General features: G+C 50.8%; 1 protein-coding gene across 2 annotated transcripts in view; it reads right to left on the bottom strand.

Moving 5' to 3' along the window:
* SLX9 (SLX9 ribosome biogenesis factor) overlaps window positions 1–19,469 on the bottom strand; it is a 112,632-nt gene that overhangs the window by 20,292 nt on the left and 72,871 nt on the right. The window contains exon 1 of one of the 2 annotated variants that reach the window (XM_084642950.1): window positions 280–502. The exons of the other annotated variant lie outside the window; for it this stretch is intronic. Within the exon in view, the coding sequence (XP_084499076.1) occupies window positions 280–487 (208 nt within the window). The 5' untranslated portion in view covers window positions 488–502. Of the gene's footprint in view, window positions 1–279; window positions 503–19,469 lie in introns of those variants that run through there. 2 annotated transcript variants of the gene reach the window in all.

The following is a 19,469-nucleotide window of genomic DNA, read 5'->3' as shown; positions in this document are numbered from 1 at the left end:
TCGCCCCCCGGGAGGTGGCATCCATGGTGCCAAGGGTGTACTCAAACGTAACAGGCCAGACAATCTGCAATAAGAGTTCTGCTCATCCTCTGCCATGTGTGTAATTAAGGAAGCTGGAGAGGCTGGGTGCTGGTGGGTGGCAATACAGCATCCTGTGAAACCATCATTCAAAAATTCATTACAACTGGTTTGAATGGACCTGACTGAAGGAGAGAGTATCAATGAGGGTCACAGTTTCAAAAAAGCATAGGGCCATATTTTCTAGTGCTGAGCACCCACCATCTGGGGTTCTCAGGAGCGCAGCACACTGGTAGCGATGACAATCCAGCCCTTCTTCGGGGCCCACATGGGAAGAGAACTCTGGTGAACCCTTGACCCAATTGTGTGTGCTGAGCACTTTGCCTGCCGCCGGCCGGTACCAATGGGTGCAGCGGTGTCGAGTAGGATCGCCACCAGGGTCCGGCTTAGGCCCGGCTTTACTTCGCATTTGCACTCATGGTCTAGAAAAAGCATGTGAACAGAGGGTTACTAATTGGGAGGGGTCACAAAGACCAGTAAGGACAGATTGCAAGGGACCTAGAACCTTAGTTTCAGAACTGGAAATATACAAACTGATAGGCGGGGGAAAGCCAATGGGGGCGACACACAGCCAAAGGGCAGAGACACTGACGAAGCAGCAGCGCTGAAGAGACCTTCAGGGATGTGAACAGCAAACCACAAACGAGCCTCTAGTAAGATGCAGCAGCAAAAGGGACTGTGCAGACAGAGGCACCTGAGACTGCACCCAGTTAGTGTTGCCTTCAAACCCCAGGAAGAGCTCAACAAGTTATTCAGAGACGTGATGACCAGGCTACAAGGACTCACTCATAAGGAAACGCTGCAGACTCAGACTTAGCTTGGCTAAATGGGGAAGCATGAAAACGATGTGTAAGCATTTGAAGAGCATAAACAAGAAGGGAGGAGAGGAAAGGTCTAGGACTGCCAGAAGGGTATAATGAACAGCAATGGGATTCATTCAGAGGGGAAACTGAGGTTGGCAAGCAAGAAGACTTCCTTAAAGCAAAGTCTACTACTGCTGAGGCATTAAAGTCTCCAAGGGAAGGGTGGAAGCCCTATTTCCTGAGACATCCAATCTTAGACTGGACTAAGCGCTCAGTAGTGTACTATAGGGAACAAACATGAGCTAGGGAGGGGGGGCAGCACATTACAAACACAGGTTTATCCACTGCTCAGAGTTATGACACACATTAGGTAGCATGGCAAAAAATGAATTTGCAAGATGACTTGAGAGGGCCAGAAGTGTAATAATCCCCTAGAAACACACTCCCTGCTTGTGCTGGCCGGACCCTACCAAAAGGATCTATCGATACATTTAGACTGAGAAGGCAGCATGGCCCGCTGGCCGTGCCACTGGACTGGGAGTCCGGAGACCTTGTTCGATTCCCATCTCTATCATGGACCTGCTGCGTGACCTTGGACCAGTTGCTTACCTCTGAGTGCCTGTTTCCCTCCCCACAGCCTTGTCTGTCTTCTCCGGTTACACTGCGAGCTCTTTGGGAAAGGGGCTGCCTCTCACTCGGAGTCTAGGGCAATAGGATCTTGGTGGCAGCACCGAGGCACTAATTAAGAACAATAATCTGTGTGCCGAAGAGTGAGGCCAACAGCCAGTCATCCAGCTGAAAATGAAAGTCTGCATTTTGAAGTCTAGTACTGCAGAAAACAAAACCATCTCAAGTGCTGTCTATTACAGGGACTGGAGAATTTTACCTTATGGTAAGAAAGGAAAACCTGACTGCAATCAATTTCCCACAAAACCAGCTACCATGCAGGTCTGTCCCAGGATGGAACTTAGCCCTGGGAATGTTGACGGAGGAAGAACTTGGCGTGCTGATGAGTTATTTGCTTTGGAAGTGTTTGCTGCCTCTCCCATGTAGAGGAACTATTCTTAAACGTGGAACAAATATATAACAGGAGATTTACAACCTCCCTCTTTCCCCAAAGATGGATCAAAGCAACAGGATTTCACAGAAACGTAGTAGGGTTCTGTCAACAATCCTCTGAAAGCCGATACAATTCACCAGAAGACAGTGTTGCTGCGGTTTTGTTTAAACCATCCTGTCGAATTCTAAGGCAGGGATATAATTTTAAACAAAATGTTATAATGTAATGTACAGAATGTAACGATACCTTTTTCTATCAAGGCTTTCCAACAGGGGCTAGACTTTAAAAATAAAACCAGGCTTCTATAGAAAGAGGAAATAACTGTTTTCGTATTTCAGACTTTGACAACTTAAATCAGGCTTCAATTAGATCAGTTTTTTGTTTCCAAATTCCATTTTCCTGTGGCTAAAACACAAACCAAAACCCCCCGTTGCATTCACTGCAGTAACCGAAGGCTGAGAAATGAAGCCCTCTCTGGACACTGCCGTGTGTTCACTGTGGTTAGGATCATACGGTGGTATTTGTCATGGCTGAAGAAGTTAACATCAATGTCTTTGTCTCTTGACTAAAACACCTGATAAAGCTGTGACATTCCCCTGTGTACAATCTGGACTGCTGAACAGCTGTGTTCCCTCCATTCTCCAACCTGGGGTGCCTTTTACACTCCTCCGCTGCGAGAACAACCACTCCTGGCCCGCTCCCACACAGCCTCCAGCAAGTAAATCATTCCCAGCTGAGTTATCTGCGCATGTTCTAGCTAGCCACTCCTTACATTGCAAAGTGACACCAGCAACTTCCCAGTCCCAGACTGGTCCCCAGAAATGCGTGTATTGTACTGCCCAACTCTTTCCTTCCTGACGACCCTGAAAGTCTATCATTTCATTAATAGAAAATTATATGCACAAACCCCGTTATCTCAAATGAAGTTTCCCAAACACTTCAGTACAAACACATACTGGCTTAGATAAAACAATAAAAGAAGTTTAACTACAGAAAGTTAGATTTTAAGGGATTACAAGTAATGAGGCACAAAAGTCAGAATTGGTTACAAAGAAATAAAAAAGGTAAAATGCAGACTAATACCTTACTTAAAGAGTTAACTGAATTCAAAGCAAAAAGGTTTCTCTCATCACATGCTTACAGCAGTCTGGCTGGATTCTTTCAGCCAGAACCCTTCCCCCAGTTCAATGACGCTTTCTTTGTCTTTCAAGTGTTGTTGATACCATGAGTAGAAATGAGGGGAGAGAGGTAATCTGAGGAGTCTGCTCTCCTTTCTTACAGCATTTCTCTTCTTTAAGAATCATCTCCTGTTGGGGTTCAGGTGACAGCAAGCCTGTGGGATGGGAACCTCCAGCTGTTTCTTTGCCAACATGTTAATTTCTCGCTCACACCCTTTTTTCTGACAAAGAATGGCCGCTTAACCAGGTGATACTCCATTTGATTATTCTGACACGTGGCCGAGGTGCTGGCTAGCCTTTTGTCTCTGGGGAACTGGTTTAAAGCTGTTTCCCTAGACTTGGAACATGACTTCTACAGTAAAATTTTATAACTTTACATACAAAGTTGCCGCACATATTTTACCAAGACAACAATGTTCAGCAGATTATGAGTTTTCAAATGATACCTCACATAGCGTACTTTGTACAAAATTTATCACAGTCTTGTAAAAAGGATGAACATAAGGGTACAGACAGTCAAAAAGCGCACCGTGTTCATTTCTGGGTACACATTTAGCCCCTGGACATCTACACACTAAAGTTCAGCATGTGACTAAAGCACATGAATAGCCCCATCGGCTTTTGTGGGGCTGCCTACGTGCATAAAGCCAAGCATGTGAATATTCCTACAGGATTGAGGCCTTGATCTGTGGTTTCACCTACTTATGCTCCCACTGACTGATTTCCAGACACTGCTTCCTTGCACTAAATACTTGGGACTGCAGCACTAGGGAAGCACGAGTGAATCACTAGCACAGGATGGCATGTGAATAATAAAACATATCCCAACAATTGCTGAACAACTGCCCAGACTTGACAAACATGCACTTAACATTCATTGCTGGCTAATACTGACTGAACGGTTCTGTATTCCAGCGGTGGTTTTTTCCTGTCTGAAAACATGTTCATTACTTCACTGGAAAACAGTGCCTGGTATGATCTGCTAATGAGAAAGACCACAACCAGCTGGCTAGCTCTAGTAATAACAGTAATTCAGATATGGATTGATTTTTGCCAAACTGAAGCAGAATATTTAAGGAAATGCAAAAGCTGCCTGCTTGGCACAACCTTGAACCAGGCAGAATTATAGGGCTCCCTGCACAAAGACCCAACAGGAAATTACTCACAGACTGGGGAGAGAATAACCCAATGGGCAGAGAGCAAAGTCTCTCTAAAGTGCTGAGGCTTTTTATCCTGAAATGTAAATACCTTAATTAGACAGAAACAGAAGGAAGCCCACTGTATTAGCGCCCCGGTAGATCCCAGAGCTAAACCACCACAGCCAGGTCACACAGCAGGGAGGGGTCCAGCCGCAATGGTAACTCCATCCCACTACACGCTCTGTATGCAGTTTGTGATTAGCAGGAATTTAAACTGCAGGGCCCCCGCCTGAAGCTGGACCCTTGAGCCCACATGGAGCCAGTAATGTCCACAGGAGAAATTGTCTGTTTTATGCTGAACTGAAGGCAGGACAGGGACCCGGGAAGCCATCCTCTGAGCCATGCACGCACTTTGTGCCTGCCGTGAATTGGTGTGGGCGGGGCTCCTCCGAGCAGGGCGCGCACGTGTGTGTGTCTCACACATGCTGAGCCCGGTCAGTGTTAATACTCCCTGAACCTACGTTGTATTCGAAGAGCGATCAGGTGTCAACGTCTCACAGATCCAGACACAAGCCAGGAACTGCCAGTGTTAAAGGCTGCATGGGCAGGTACAAACAATTAAAATATAATAAAATACAACATTTTTCTGTCACTTTATCTGGCCACGTGTAGCGTCTTCTATTCCTGCGTGCTGCCCTGTGCAGGCCAGAGCTCACGAGAGTCATTTACACGCGGGACAGGCAGTGAATGAGGCAGGGCTATTGTCAGCTGGGGCTGTCCTCTTCTGCTGGATGCCAAGGCATTTGAGGGGGCTGGAGAGACGGGGGAACATGTCTCTAGGTTTACTTCACTGAAACAGCTGCAACCTCTCTCCTGCACACTGTCCCCACCTCAGCACCTGTGCAGTGAATGGTGAATGTTCAGCATGACCACCAGGGCACAGAACAAGCAGACGAGACAGCCTTGTATTCACCCCACCCCTGGTGTGCTGGAGCTCTGATCTCTATGGGGTGTGAGAAGAGGGACTGGGACAGGCTCCACAGAGTCAAACCCGTGGCAGCTCTGACTTCAGGAGATCACATCTGGAGAAAAGATTCACAAAAAGAGGGGAGAACGCAGGAATGTGCCAGAAGCCCTCAATCCTGCTGTGCCAGCAGGAATCGTCTGTCAGAACTGGCATAGTCTTGTTGCATCACCAGGCGGACCTCCAGTGCCCCCGTCACTGTCTTGAGACTGACCCTGTGAGCAACAGCCCGCTGCCCACACTGCCATGTCCCCTTCGGATCCTCTCCCTGCTAGGAGATTCCCACCAGAGACAGACAGCCTCCTGCATTCCTGGAGGGTTACAGAAGATCCTGAGAATTCAAGGAAGTCCAAGGACGAGTAGCTGACTGTCTTACAAGGGCAGAATAAACCCCTGACACAAGCTGCTGGTTTGGGCAGTCTGCCTGGCCCTTCATAGGGCTGCTTGTTCTTGTCCTGTGTGGCTATTTCATTCCAGTCACACGTTGTTCTTCGGATACAGGTTTCCTCTTCCTCCCCATTTCAGAAAGGGGGATGTGGAGTCCGCTGTGCACATGTGGAGTGAACACTGGGGGGGACAGCGCAGGGAGGTACGAGTCTGTGTACGCAGCAGAGGCATTCAGCCCAACTCTGCTGCACCGTCTCTCCAGCACCAGAGCGGGACAGCTTCCCCCAACCCCTCACCGCCCCACGCAGGTCACACTACCGCGCTCACACGCCCGCTCCCCAAAACGGCTTCCTTTGGGTGTGGATGCTGTGGTGCCCGGGGTAAAAGCAGGCAGGGCGAGGGGAATCACAAGGGGTGTGTCTCTATCTGCTCATGGGGAGCATGCTCAGAAGCTCGGACTTACTCCTTTGTATCCTGCCAAACCAAGCTTGGCCCTAGCCAGCATTTAGCTCTATCTAGTCCCCTCTGTATTCCCACCACGCCCACCCCCAGGACACCTGGCACACATGGGCATGCCAAGCCACAGAAAGTCTTCAGGGCCAGTTCTCCACCTGATCCCCGGGGAGTTGAGTGTGCACGTATGTTAGTGAGCAGCTCAAATCCAGGACTGAAGAGTTGGGCTTTGGATAAGCTTCGAGGAGTTTGGAAGATTCTCCAGACCGCCAGGGGTACCCTATCAGACCCCAGGAACCTCCTTCCCACTACACCCCGCCTGTACACCATTCCCCAGCAAGTGATCGGCTTCTTGCCGAAGACAAGTAAGGAACAAAGAGCTGCTTGGTCTGCCACTCTCCTGTAGGGTTTGGTGGCAGGCAGAGGGGAGAGTCGCCCTGTTCTCTCTCTCTCCCCCCCCCCCGCTCCACAACCTTCTGGAGCAGAGCTGCCCCCTCTCTTCTGGGCTCCCCACACATAGCGGCCATATGAAGGGTCCCACATCTCTCTTCTCCAAGGTCTTTCCCCCACCCTACAGGTGCTCATTTCTCTGTCTCCTCCCTCCTCAATTCTGGGGCACCCTCCCAGTCTCTCCCCATTCCTGAAATCAGGGTTTGCTGGGTCTTTCCATCTTCATTCAAATCAGAGGTTGTTGAAAAGAGGTGCTCAGACTTCAACAATAAAATCTCTCTCCCTCAGGCAAAGCTAAGCCTGGAAACTTCAGCACAAGACCCAACACCATGAACGAAGAGCAAGCGAACAGCGGATGGCATAACAGTACGTCACGCCGTCTAGATAGCGGGTGCTACTAGACCCTGCCTCTCGGGAAACCTCAGCAATGTTGGAGTCTCACTCCAGGATGCACGGATGCAGGAGGGGCCCAAGAACTACATGGGCCCACAGAGAGACCCATAGTTGGCTTGTTCTTCAGTACAGAAACGACTTCAGGGACTGCTGTTGCCAGAATCTTCTGCTGCAGCCTTGGGTCTGACTCATCTCCACATTCAAACCAAGGGCCCCCACAATGTGCCCCACGCAACGCAAGTTACACAGCTTGCTTCTGGCCAGCTGCCACCACGACCCCAGGATGGCAATCTGCAGGCGCTCCCGGGCTATGGCACAGCATAGCGGCTCACACGCCTCTTCCTCCAACATCACGACATCCGAAGGAAAAAGCGGCCGACGCTTTTCCAACATGCACAAAGCAACTGGCAGCTGAGAAACATTCCAGACAATAAATTCCTCCGCCGGTTTAATTACAGCCTATGCTCTCCCAGCGTGGCTTTTATTTTCTGTCGGCTCACAGGCACCTCTGAGAGACCAAGACAAACTCCTGCTCCATTGTACTTATGTTATTGAGTGAAATCCAGAGGGTTTGGGTTTCTTTTTTCCTTCTAGACACGATCTAGTGAAATTAGCCCTTAAAACCTTGGTCAGAGAACAAAGTTAGCATACACCTACTAACATTAATTGTGTGCAAATTACATTTTATAACCTTGACATTTACTCCTGTTAGTGGGGAGGTGCCTTTCTATGGGATCTAAGCAGTCGGGAACATTTTAACTGTAAACACACAAAAGGCTTGCTACTCTCTGCCTCTCTCCAGATGCTGCTTTCAGGACAGATGAGACAAGCCGCATTTTCCATTCCATTCCTGTATTTCTGAGGGCTGCACTTCTCCAGCGAAGGGACCCTGTCACGCGCTGCAGACGAAAAAGCTATTTTACCTTGCAGTTGCGGTTATCTCCATACTGCCCACCCCAAGCACTCAAATAGCACAAGTCAGGCCCCAAACGATCACAAGATTAGCTTAAAAACTATTCATAGCTTTTGGGTTCTCTGTTTGGTTTTGAGCCACTCAGATCATGTTTTCAAACTCTCCCCCCAGACATGAGGGCTAGAAATTTACTTAAGAGAAGGAAAGAAAACAGATTTGCACCAAACCCCATGACTCCAGGAACTGGGACAGTAACAGAGCAAATACCAGGCAGCTCATGGTAAAAACGGTTATTGTTGACACTGTTACAAAGTAACCCAACCGGAGAGCTCTGAATACCATGCAAAGCCAACGAGCAGAGCATAGCCCCCCTTTCTGCAGGAGCAGTGATTTAACAACTGCTCTCCCCAGAACTCGGCTGAGGATACGTCATCCACAGTGCTGCTGCACAAACACACTATTATTTTGGCACAACAGGGCACCGTGGCAAATGGAAGCCGAACACTAACAGATGTGTTAATTTCAGCGCCAGTCATATAACTGGAATACAAACCTTCTGGGAAAAGCTACTTTCCCCTACAAACGCCGTACACATGCATCACGTTTAAGACGGGGTTGAGCAGCAGAGGGTATTTTCTTTTAATTCTAAAGCATTGTTTTAAACTTGTTTGGTGTCCCTTTAATTGAAACGTTTCTAAACGGGAGAGAGGGGCGGGGCAAGGCATCCACACCACAACCTCCTGCATGTCCCAGGAATGGCTACAAATGCAGCAAAATTAACAAACAAACATTCTCTTCGCTTCCTAGAAAAATAATTAGCAATAAAGTTACAAATAAGCTAGCTGGAAAGTTATTAGTAAGATCACATATAGTACATATATGTACTATAGTAAGTATTTTGGGGGTGGATAGCTCAGCGGTTTGAGCATTGGCCTGCTAAACCCAGGATTGCGAGTTCAATCCTTGAGAGGGTCACTTAGGGATCTGGGGCAATAACTGGGGATTGGTCCTGCTTTGAGCAGGGGGTTGGACTAGATGACCGCCTGAGGTCCGTTCCAAGCCTGATATTCTATGATTCTATGATCACCGTCATAAGGAGGTGGCTAAACCTGCCCCTACCCATCAGCTAGACAAGGCATTGCTGGCTCGCTGGCCATTTCTGTATTGGCCACATTTCATGCAATCCATCTGTCACTGGAGATCTCCTTCATCCCTCCGTCCCCAGAAGTCACCACAGCCATGACAACGAGAGTGCCTACACCCAGACAAAGACCAGGGGGGTGGGAGGGTTAGTTTGAAGAAGTCGCAGAAGCCATAGGGTGACCAGATGTCCCATTTTTAAAGTATGTAAGCCCCCTCTCCCCCCCCCCCCCCCCCCGCCGCAGGTGTCCCAACTTTTTCTTAAAAACAGGCAAATTGTCCTGTATTTTCTGTCCCCTCCCACGCCCGATCAGTACTGGTGGGGCAAAGCTGCAGTGCACGGGGCCAGCTGCTCCCTCTGCTGGTCCGTCAGCGCAGCCCCCGCTGCGTGTCAGCTCTCGGCCAACAGGGCCCCCCCGTCCCGTTTCCGGCTGGCTCCGGCACGACGCCTCGGCTGCCCGCCCATCGGCCCTTCACAGGCTCCCCCTCTCGCCGGTCTCTCCCTGCTTTGCCCCTTCACCCCCGCTGCTCCTCCATACCCCCCGGCAAGGTGCGTCCCGCTCCCAGCACTGTGCGGAGAACCAGACACTGGTCAGGGCGCTGAGCTCACCAACAGCCTGGCTGGCAGGCTCCTTCCTGCCCTCACTGTCCCCCCGCACCATATGTTGCCTCAGGGACACACGGCACCAGGTACCAGGGGAGGCGGGTCCATCCCAGGGGCCCAGCCAGGCATGGAGGGCGGAAAGCCCCAGGCAGGGAGGGTTGGGTCAGCCAGTCACCGCCCCCCCGTCCCGAGTGAGAGAGGTGTATGGGAGTGTGGATGTGCAACCTCTCCCTATGTGTATGTGCGTGTGTGTGTCACCCTTCCTCGTGTGAACCCTGAAGCCTTAAAGATAAGGTAAATGAAAATAATCCAACTACGCAGTATTTCTTTTTAACAGGGGTTCAAGTCAACTTGATGTTAATTTGAACATTTGTACTGCATAGTTCTGATTAATTGCCATTCAACTCGCTTGAATACGAGTAATTTTACCAGGTGTCCCGTACTCAGCATAGGGAAATGTGGTCACTCTCCAGAAGCCAGCAGGTGGCTTTCCAAATTCTGCCCTCCCTACCGCCCCGCCAGACAGATTTTCCTCACTGGGTATCTGTATTCAGCATGAAGCAGATATAAAAGCCGCAATTCTGGGGCTTCTTTTTAATAGCCTGGAACAAGGGTCTCAAACTCAATTTACCCTAGGGCCCGTGCCAGTCGTCAAATCCTCTCAGCGGGCCAATAATGTCACTCATGCCGCCCGGAACCCACTCCCCAAAAACTCTGCCCCCCACCTGCCTAAGGCTCTGGGAGGGAGTTTGGGTGGGGGAGGAGGTCTGGGGTAGGGGATTGGGGTGCAGGCTCTGGGAGGGAGTTTGGGTGGGGGAGGAGGTCTGGGGTAGGGGATTGGGGTGCAGGCTCTGGGAGGGAGTTTGGGTGCAGAAGGGGTGAGAGGTTGGGCTCTGGAAGGGAGTGTGTGGGAAGGGGGTGCAGGCTCTGTGAGGGGGTTGGGGGTACGGCGCTTACCCGGGGCTCCACGGCAGGACGGGCCGGGGGGTCTCCGCGTGCTTGGAGCCCCAGGTAAGCACTGCAGCTTCCCTTTGGCCGCAGGGCGCTTGGGGCGGGGGCACCACGTGGAGGCATAGCCCCACCCCGGGGCTGCAGAAAGGGGCTGGCAGACGCGTGGAGCAAGCAGGCAGAGGCCGTTCTGCTCCGCTGCGCTGCCGGGGCCCTGAGCCATTTTAAATCGCCTGGGGGGAGCACCTGAGGGGGGCCAAGGGAGAGACCCGGCTCCAAAACTGCTGGAGCCCCGCGGGCCACGTTGGGGAGGCTCGCGGGTTGCAGATGGCCCACGAGTTTGAGACCCCTGGTCTGTATTAAATTATTGATCTTCTATATAAATACAGGATATGAAAAAGAAGCCCCAGAATTGCTGCCTGCCTCTGCTATACGTAAAGATCTCTCCTGGCCTAGCCGTAGTGGTGGGGTTTCTTGGACACGCACCCCCTCCCGGTGACTCCTGCACAGGCTGGCGGCGTGAGGCACATGGACGTACAAGGGGGCAAGGGCTCTCTAGATAGAGGACCTAGGGTCTGGGCTGAGCCGACCAGAGTGGGCCCATAGGAGTTGCAAAGCCTGGGAGAAGGTTCTAGCTGAACTCTGTGTTCCCTTTGTTAATAAAGTCAAGCCCTGGGACGGGGCCATTTGGGGTTGTCCACGCACTGTGCTTTGTCTGTAGAGCATGTCGGGAAAGGCGCCTGTCCACATGCTTGTAAGATTCATGGGAAATAAACCCCGTGGACAACTGTGTCCACCCCCAGCCCCAGCAACGTCAAAGAGAAGAGCTATACAGCGACTGGAGCTCTGCTGGGATCTTCCATTAACCCCCAGGAGGGGAGGGACCAAGCCTGACATCTCGCCAGAGCATCAGAGAGTGAGAAGGGACCACAAGGGTCATGGGGACTTTAACAATCTTACAGCTGAATCCAGAGGGCAGCTCTGCCCCGAAGCGTCAGGTTCTCCGGCCGCTAACTGCTAATATTATCACTAAGGCTAAGATTTTGTCACCGAGGACACGGATTCCGTGCCTTTCAGAGACCTCCGGGACATTTTCCGCTTCAGCTTCAGCCCCATGTCCCAGGCAGCGAGCTGGAGCTGTCAGCCATCGCGGGGCCCCTAAGCTCTGACCCGCCACGGGGCCCCCCCGAGCTGTCAGCTGCCATGGGCAGTGAGGGCCCTCGATCTCCGAACCCCCAGCCCTGCAGCTCTGAGCTGCTGCGGGTAGCAGAGATCCTGGGCTCTAAGCTGCCAGCCCTGGAGCTGCCAGCCCCCCCCGTTATTTTTAGCAGAAGTCACAGACAGGTCACAGGCTTCCATGAATTTCTATTTATTGCCCACGACCCATCCGTGACTTTTACTAGAAATAACCATGACAGAATCTTAACCTTAATCATCACAGACATTTTATTGCTTCAAGAAACCCATTCCAGCTCAGAGATCAGGGGTTATCAGACTGCAGCTGTCACTCATCGCTGACCGCTCCGATTTGCACTTGTGTGAAACCTGGTCTCAGATTTCAAGAACTTGGACAATCCAAGGAAGGTGACATCACCACCTGGCCCCTCAATACTTGTAAACAGTGCAAAGCTGATGAATGTTTCCTGCCCCTTATGAACAGTGACAATACCCACCACTCCCTCTTGTTCTTTATCCTGCAGAGGTGTGTGAAGATTTCAGTTCACCTCCCAAAAACTCCGGCCATCCCATGGATTCTCCTAATAGCAAAATACTCAGTGATTTGGCCTATCCTGCTGTTGTGACTCCAAGCAGTGTCCTACTTTCCATTCAGCCCATTGGGGTTCTTGTTTTCGCCTTTGGAGGTGGGTCCATTTTCAATCGCTAAGTGAACACTTGGAAACTACCCACAGTCTCAGCATTGTCCCCTCTTAATGGCAATAGCAGAGCTAGGGATTACAGCGGCTGAGATGAACACACCCAAGAGACAGAACTTGAGGTGAGCCAATTGGAACCGCCTCAGAGAAGAAAGAGACAGACCCCTCAGAGCCAGGGAGCCACGGCATGTAGCTAATGTCAGGAACCTGGCTCACAGGGTCTTCGGTGAGGCTTCCCTAAGCATGGCGAGAAAGTCGATTCCACGTGGTTTTCACAGGGCACATAACCCCAGCAGGGATCTGTGATGACCTCTACCCAAAGGAGAGGCAGTCTGCTTCGCCTGAAGGGATAAAACAGCCACCAATATGCTAATGGAATGTCTTAGTGTTAAGAGACAGGAAAGGTGGCATGAATGCATTGAAAGTCTGGACTTTGCGTACTCAAACCGTAGGACGCGGAGTCTTCATTGCCTTCAGGCGGAGGAGACTCCTAAATGCCCCATGCGTCTCAGAAAATGCTGTGGCAGCCCACTTGTGGCCAACAGCCGACCAAAAATTACAAAAATCACGATTGGAAGGTATTGTCTGTTCTCAAACATTCGATCTATCTCCTCCAGCTTCTCCCAGCCATTCACTAAGGAGGAACTGGAATCAGCCATTTCTTTTTCCAAGCCTTACGAGGCTCCTGGACGTGACAACATCCATGGAGAGTTCCGGCATTGCATGAGCTCATCCTGGGGCAACTGTTTGCAAAGAGTCTCTAGTACTTGTCTGGGAGGCTGCCTGGCTCCCAAGGCCTGTCCAAGGTCACACGTAGGGGCACTTCTAAAGCCTGGAAGGAAGGTCGATGACCCAGAAACTATCACCCAATTGCTCAGATCAGCATCACTCAAGAGACTGGTACTTAAATGACCATTGCCTTTAATTGCCCCACATGTATATCATTACCAGGCAGGGTTCTGACTGGACCATAGTGCCCAGGATCAAGTGATTAGACAGACCTCTTATACTGAGGGTGCCACCGAGTCAGCACCATTTTGGTTGACCTTTTGTCAGCATACAACACAGCTGGCACTATGGACTAGTCCTAAAATTATCCCCCATGGTCCTAGACAAAAGACTTGAAGAGTTTATCAGGCAGATGATTTCTAACGGGACCGTGATCCTCAAGTTCACATCACCCATGTCACACAGAGAAGAGACTTCCCCAGGGAGCTCTACGTGCATTGATGCCCTTTAATATACATACACACACACCCACAGCCCACCTGCCTCAGCAGCTAAGTTTTTGTGCACTGCTAACCTCTGCCTGGCAGTCGCCAGAAAGAGCTTTGAGGAGCTGGAGAGCTGCCTGCCATCTGACCTTGACACCGTGGCCAAGTAGTTTTTGAAGTGGCGACTTAAACCGAATGCACTAAAATTCAGTGCCATCTTGTTTCCATTTCGCCACTTGGTTAGCTCATTGCCAGCCGCAGGTCCTTGGAACAACCAACCAACTGCTTTTGAGCTGTACCCTACTTATCTGGGGATAATGCTTGACCACTCCCTGTCCTTTCCTCAACACGTGGAGAAGACACACCAAAATCCAGTCAAGAGTCCCACTCCTCCACAGGCTCGCTGGCAACTCCTGGGGTGCTGGTGCGGCAACCCTCTGGACATCTGCCAATGCCCTAATCGTTGCACCGGCCGAACACTGGGCAGCAGCAGGGCGCTCCCATGGTCACTGAGACAAGCTGGACCCGATGATTAACTCTGGCCTACAGATCTCACTGGTGTGGCCCGGACACCTCCAATCTCCAACCTTCCAGTCCCGGCTGGCATTGCTTCCCCAGCAAGTAGGCGTGAAGGCAGGGCCCTGGCCGTGTTACTGTGCACAGCCAAACTATCAAGAGAGTTTCCTTCATAATTTCATCACAAAGCCAGATCAAAAATACCGGTTAAAGCCAAGACACCCCTTCTCTGACATAGCAGAGGCTCAGATCGTACATCAGGCACCATCTTTCTAAGGAACAGCGGCAACAGGGGGTGTACGACTAGAATGTGGCTCGATGGCACATTTCGTGGCTTACAGACAACTCAAATATGAGTCCCCTAGTGTCTCCGGAGCCACAATTCTGTCTGTGGATACTGCTGTGTCAGTGGAGATGGCAACAAAATAAGGATGAGGTGCACCAAAATGAACACCACACTAACCAAGTGTCAGAAAGAATAACCGAGCTTAAATGGTTTTGCTGTGACCAAAGAGATCAGAAAGTGGAGGACTGTTGCTTCAAGGCCAGCAGACTGCAATAAGAAAGGACAATGCCCAGTGTACATATAGAGGTCAACGCAGTGGTGACAAAAATTGGCCTAGAATATAGGGCAGTCTGGGCAGTGGATGAGGGATCCTCTCTGCTGCTTCTGGAGACTGCGCAAGTGCAGAGAGCATTCTGTAAGCAAAGCTCAGATGCCATTCAGATAGAACGGCAAGTGGCCGGCGATCCCTTAATGACAGGGCTGGACACAGAAGAACAGATCCCAAGAAGCGATCTGGCTCTTTTGCAGCTGGATATCCCTAGCTGGGAGCAGCTGAGACTATAGTCCAGGGCCTGCAGTCCCAGTTGCCTCCCGGGAGGATTATGAAAAGTTATCGAGCATCTCCTGCACCCTTTCATTGGACAGAGAGGAAAGCAGGAACAGAGCCAATGGGATTCTGGCTGTGGAAGCTGAATACAAGAACGACAGGTGTCAGCTGTGATTGCACACTGCAGAACAGGGCAGTCGCCCACTCTGGGGAAAGGAGCAACTGTATCCAGTTAAGTTAGATGGACGTGACAGTAAAAGAAAGAGTGTGACAACACAGTGATCAGCCATGCAAGTGCTTAGCTGAACTTCTGAAAAGCACACTGCAGCTTCCAGGAGTGGTGTGGGCCACCGGAAGGATGTTCAAGCCATCCTGACACTGTAAGAGGGAGGCCAGCCACATTTGAAAGACACCCACCAAATTCCACCTGCTTCCAGCCAAGAGGAGAACTAGAGCCAGAGGGGCCAGAGGCTGAAGGAGCTGTAGGGGGATCGCAGTCAGCATGCTGCACTAAATGCACCTGATGTCAAAGAATGGGGATGGAAGGAATTGTGGCCATTTGGAGTTTTCTCCTTAACAAACCAGTTACCCCAACAAGTGCCCCCACCACGGAGAGAAAGTGTTTGGGCTGCAGCTCACCAAGAGGGCTCGGCTCATGTTTACTTACCAGTAGAGATGAGCCCTGAATAGCGCGCACTACTCACAGCAGGCACATCCCCAGTGCATTGATCCCGCTCTCCAACCTCCCTCTTAATTACGCACTACACCAGCGTGCAGGTCTCGTTCCCAGTGGTCTCTGCCCATAGCTCTGACTGTCTGCTGCCCACACTCACCAGGCCTCGCTCCTGTCCTGCCCACACTAGCCCTTTCAGTTGGTGTGCAATTTCACCCTGGGACATGCTCTTCTCTTTCAGGGGTACAGCTCAGCTCCTAAATCCAGATTTTAGACAGCTTGATTTTCAGAAAATCTGACTTTGGTACAAGACAAATGATTGGAAAGCGAAACCACACTAAATTCAAGGAACAGCTGAGAATTGTTCCCATAATAGCAGGAGTTTTGATGCATAGTTCTCTCCAGAAAAATTACTCTGTAATTGGCATTGGAGTGTTTCATATTCATTGTGTATCTCTGATTTCCATATCTAACGTGCCATGATTGTCAAGAATAGGTGCCTTCTCTAGCTACCACAAGGAGCCTAATTTCTGACAAGCAAGCTGGATCTTTTCCATCTCACTCATCACCAGAAAATAAAATTGATCTGCAGGGCAAATTATGCCCTTATTTTTCCCCTCATTATACTCTCAGTTACTCCTCTGTAAACCCAGCGAAGTCCAGCAGAGCTGCACAAGTGTAACTAAGAGCTCAGTTTAGTCTGCTGCATCTTTATTGCTAGGGACGATCCAGGAGGTGGAAAGATTCCAGCTTGAGTGAGACAGTCCAGGGTGAGTCTGCGGAGCTGGAAAGCAGAAATAAACTTCTTTTGACTTGGAAACGGGGCATACAGAAAGCCGTGAGAGACACGAGGAATATGGAGCCCCGCACAACATGTATTTCACAGGCACTTTTCAAGGCAGACTCAAACTGGACCCATTAAGGCCAAGATTTCCACACCCCTGCGCTCCCAAATGTAGGCGTTTCAGTGACCTGACTTTTAAAGATACAGTACATGCACATCTCCCACGGACTCCAGCCAGAGCTCCTGGCGCGCAACACCTAGGAAAAGTCAAATACTTTTACTTCGATGCCCAGCGATGACCGATGGGGCCTTGGGCACCAAGGTTTGAAGATTTTGGCAGCCTCCAGGATTTCCCCCTCCCCAGCACATTGCTAAGCGATTCAGGGATCGTTCCTGTCCGTGTCCGAACGAGCTGCCATGCCGGTCAGACTCACATGGGCCGTCCTTGCCTTCCTCGAGTTACAGCCTGGTAACGAACGGAAAGAAACAGCTGCATCTTTTTTGCTGCGTGATGCAAGTCCAAAGGAGGGTACAGCCTATCACGAGACTGAACCCGTTTCTGAACTGCGCTCTCAGGAGAGGAGCCACAAACAGCCAGAAAGGGCAGTGCCACGTTTGTTAACCTGATTTCAGAGGAGCAAGTCGAAGCTCCCCTTTGGCACCCAGCGTCTAATGGGGATTCCGAGCCAGCGTGATAACCAAAGCGCAGCTGAGTGAAGACTGAATGCACCTGCATGAAGTGCTGTCCGGGCTGGGCCCTAGAGAATGGCACAACCTGGCTGCCTAGCCTTGCATCTCCATGAAGCAGAAGGGAACATCGCAAAGCCAGAGGGAAGCGCTGGAATGCCGATTTCTATTACCTGCTGCCCTTACAAATGCTCAGGGATTGATGGGAGGTTGCAATACGTTTAACGGCCATGACTCCGTGCTGTACCCAGTGGAAGTGGGAGGCAGGTGGGCTGAGGGGAGGGGGAGCCAGGTACAGCTCCCTCATCCGGTTCCTGGTTCAAGAGCAGAGGGCTGCTTGAAGCTATGCTGGGTATTTACAGGTCCCAAGGAGCCTGCCGAGGGTCTGGTGAATACTGGTGCTTCCTCCCCATAATGTCAAGGGCACCATTTGGTGGGCAAGGTAATCTAGGAGCTGGTTATGTTAGTTCTATACCCATTGGGAAGATCTGGGCAGCTTTGGGCCCTCTGACATTCCTGGAGCAGCACAGAGGATGGCGTGGACAGCGGATCTGATCCTGTGCCAGTTTTAAGAACTCCAGATGCTGGCAGAACCCCCTTTCAATAGCATCCCCTGAAAAGGACTTGAAACACATTAATCAGGGTTTTCTGCTTCCCTGGTGAAATCAAGGTGGAAGCAGAGACACTGACCATATGCCAGCTGCTGTCACATGCATTGATGGGATCTTACGCACTGACTGTAACTGTTTACTGACGGATCACAATTGCCAGAGAAGTGTGATTTCCCAGCCGAGCGTGTCCCTTTAAAGAAAGCCAAGCCCAAAGCGTGCTCTCTGCTGCCAGTTCTACGCGTCACTTTAGCGTCTGTGAAGGGACAGGGCTCGTTCTACACGCACACCTTAGCAGCCAGAGTGATGCTGGACCAGGGGTAGCTTCTTGCCGGAACCCAAGAAGTCTGACCCTTAATCAGGCTTCCCTGGCGGGAAGGGAGAGCCACACACTCTGTGGCATCTCCTCTAGGAAGCAACACAAATGCTGTCCACAGGGAACAGTTCCTACCCTCTTCAGCCAGAAGGACGGCTGATGAGAGAGAACTAAGGTAAGGATGGAAAGGGGAGCAAATGAGAGAAAATGGGGTTGCCTTCAGGAGACAGGCTTGTGAGGATGGACTGAGTCTACCTGTGCAGACAGCGCTCGCTAAACACGGAGAACATTGATGTGCTTGCACTGTAAAGTCATTTCTTCCCTATTTCATTTTCCTCGCTGGAGGATCTGGCCAACTAATAACCTTTTCAAACAGAAGAGATCATCAGTGTCTCTGTAAGACCAGATTGGCTGAATCCTGTTCATAGAAATAGCGTAATCCTATTAAGGCACTGCAGCTTCTGTAAGTTACAGGAATAGGAGGGCGAAAAATCCAGAAATTCAATAAAGTGTCATTGCAAATGCAGAGTTTTAATTCATCGCAGAAAGGCTGCAATTCTTAGAGTCAGGCAGCCTGAAGCAGGACAACGTGACAAGAAAGCATGTTTGGAAAGATGTAACTTTCCTGGGGTTTCTCCCTCTCTTCACTGTCGCTCCCATTCACTGTAATGCAGTTGTAAATGTTACTCCATTACTGGGGTGGTGACATGATCTTTCATCAGATCATGTCCTGAACCTCCTATGGAGCAAATAACGGCCAAATCCTGTTCTCATTGCAGTTGTTGGATTTTTTGTCATTAACTTCAGTGAAGAGGCACCGGCTCAATGCCTGAAGTCCATTAGCAAAGAGGGGTGGGGGCACTTAGCTTCCTGCAGGAATTGAAAGGGCTCCAGTTCAGGGAAGTGGCTGCATCCCTTCCGCGAGCGACCCCGAGGTAAGGCTGCTTTTCCAAGCTAGCCAATCAGGAGTGCCCGAAAGTCACCTGACTTGGTTGGAGCTACTGGAGAAGCATCAGACAATGCCACGTGGAAGTCGAATGGCAAGGTGCCCTCAGCACAACCAGGGCCAGCGTCCACTCGAGTCCCTCTGTGCCCCTCCCTTGTGCCTTCCCTGCCCGAACTGCCAAAGCCTTCACCACGTTCCCAGTCACAGGGCTGAACCCGTCCCGTTCATTTCCATCTTTCCTTCCCCCGGCCGTGCCACGCAGTCGCTCAGCGAGCAGCCTGCAGCAGTGTGTGGCCGTTCCTGGCCGAGCTGCTGCCCCTCCTTAGCTGGGACAAGCAGCTCCAGAGCCTAGGGGGGTCGCCTTCATTTATACTCAAGCCGAACGGAGGAGCCATATCCCTGCAGCACAGCCTTGCATTTCCACTCAAAGGAAGGCACTCTGGGGCCT

This window comes from Lepidochelys olivacea (genome assembly GCF_965140295.1).
Source record: "Lepidochelys olivacea isolate rLepOli2 genome assembly, chromosome: 11".
Classification (NCBI taxonomy): domain Eukaryota; kingdom Metazoa; phylum Chordata; order Testudines; family Cheloniidae; genus Lepidochelys; species Lepidochelys olivacea.
This window is presented reverse-complemented; position numbering and strand designations above follow the sequence as displayed.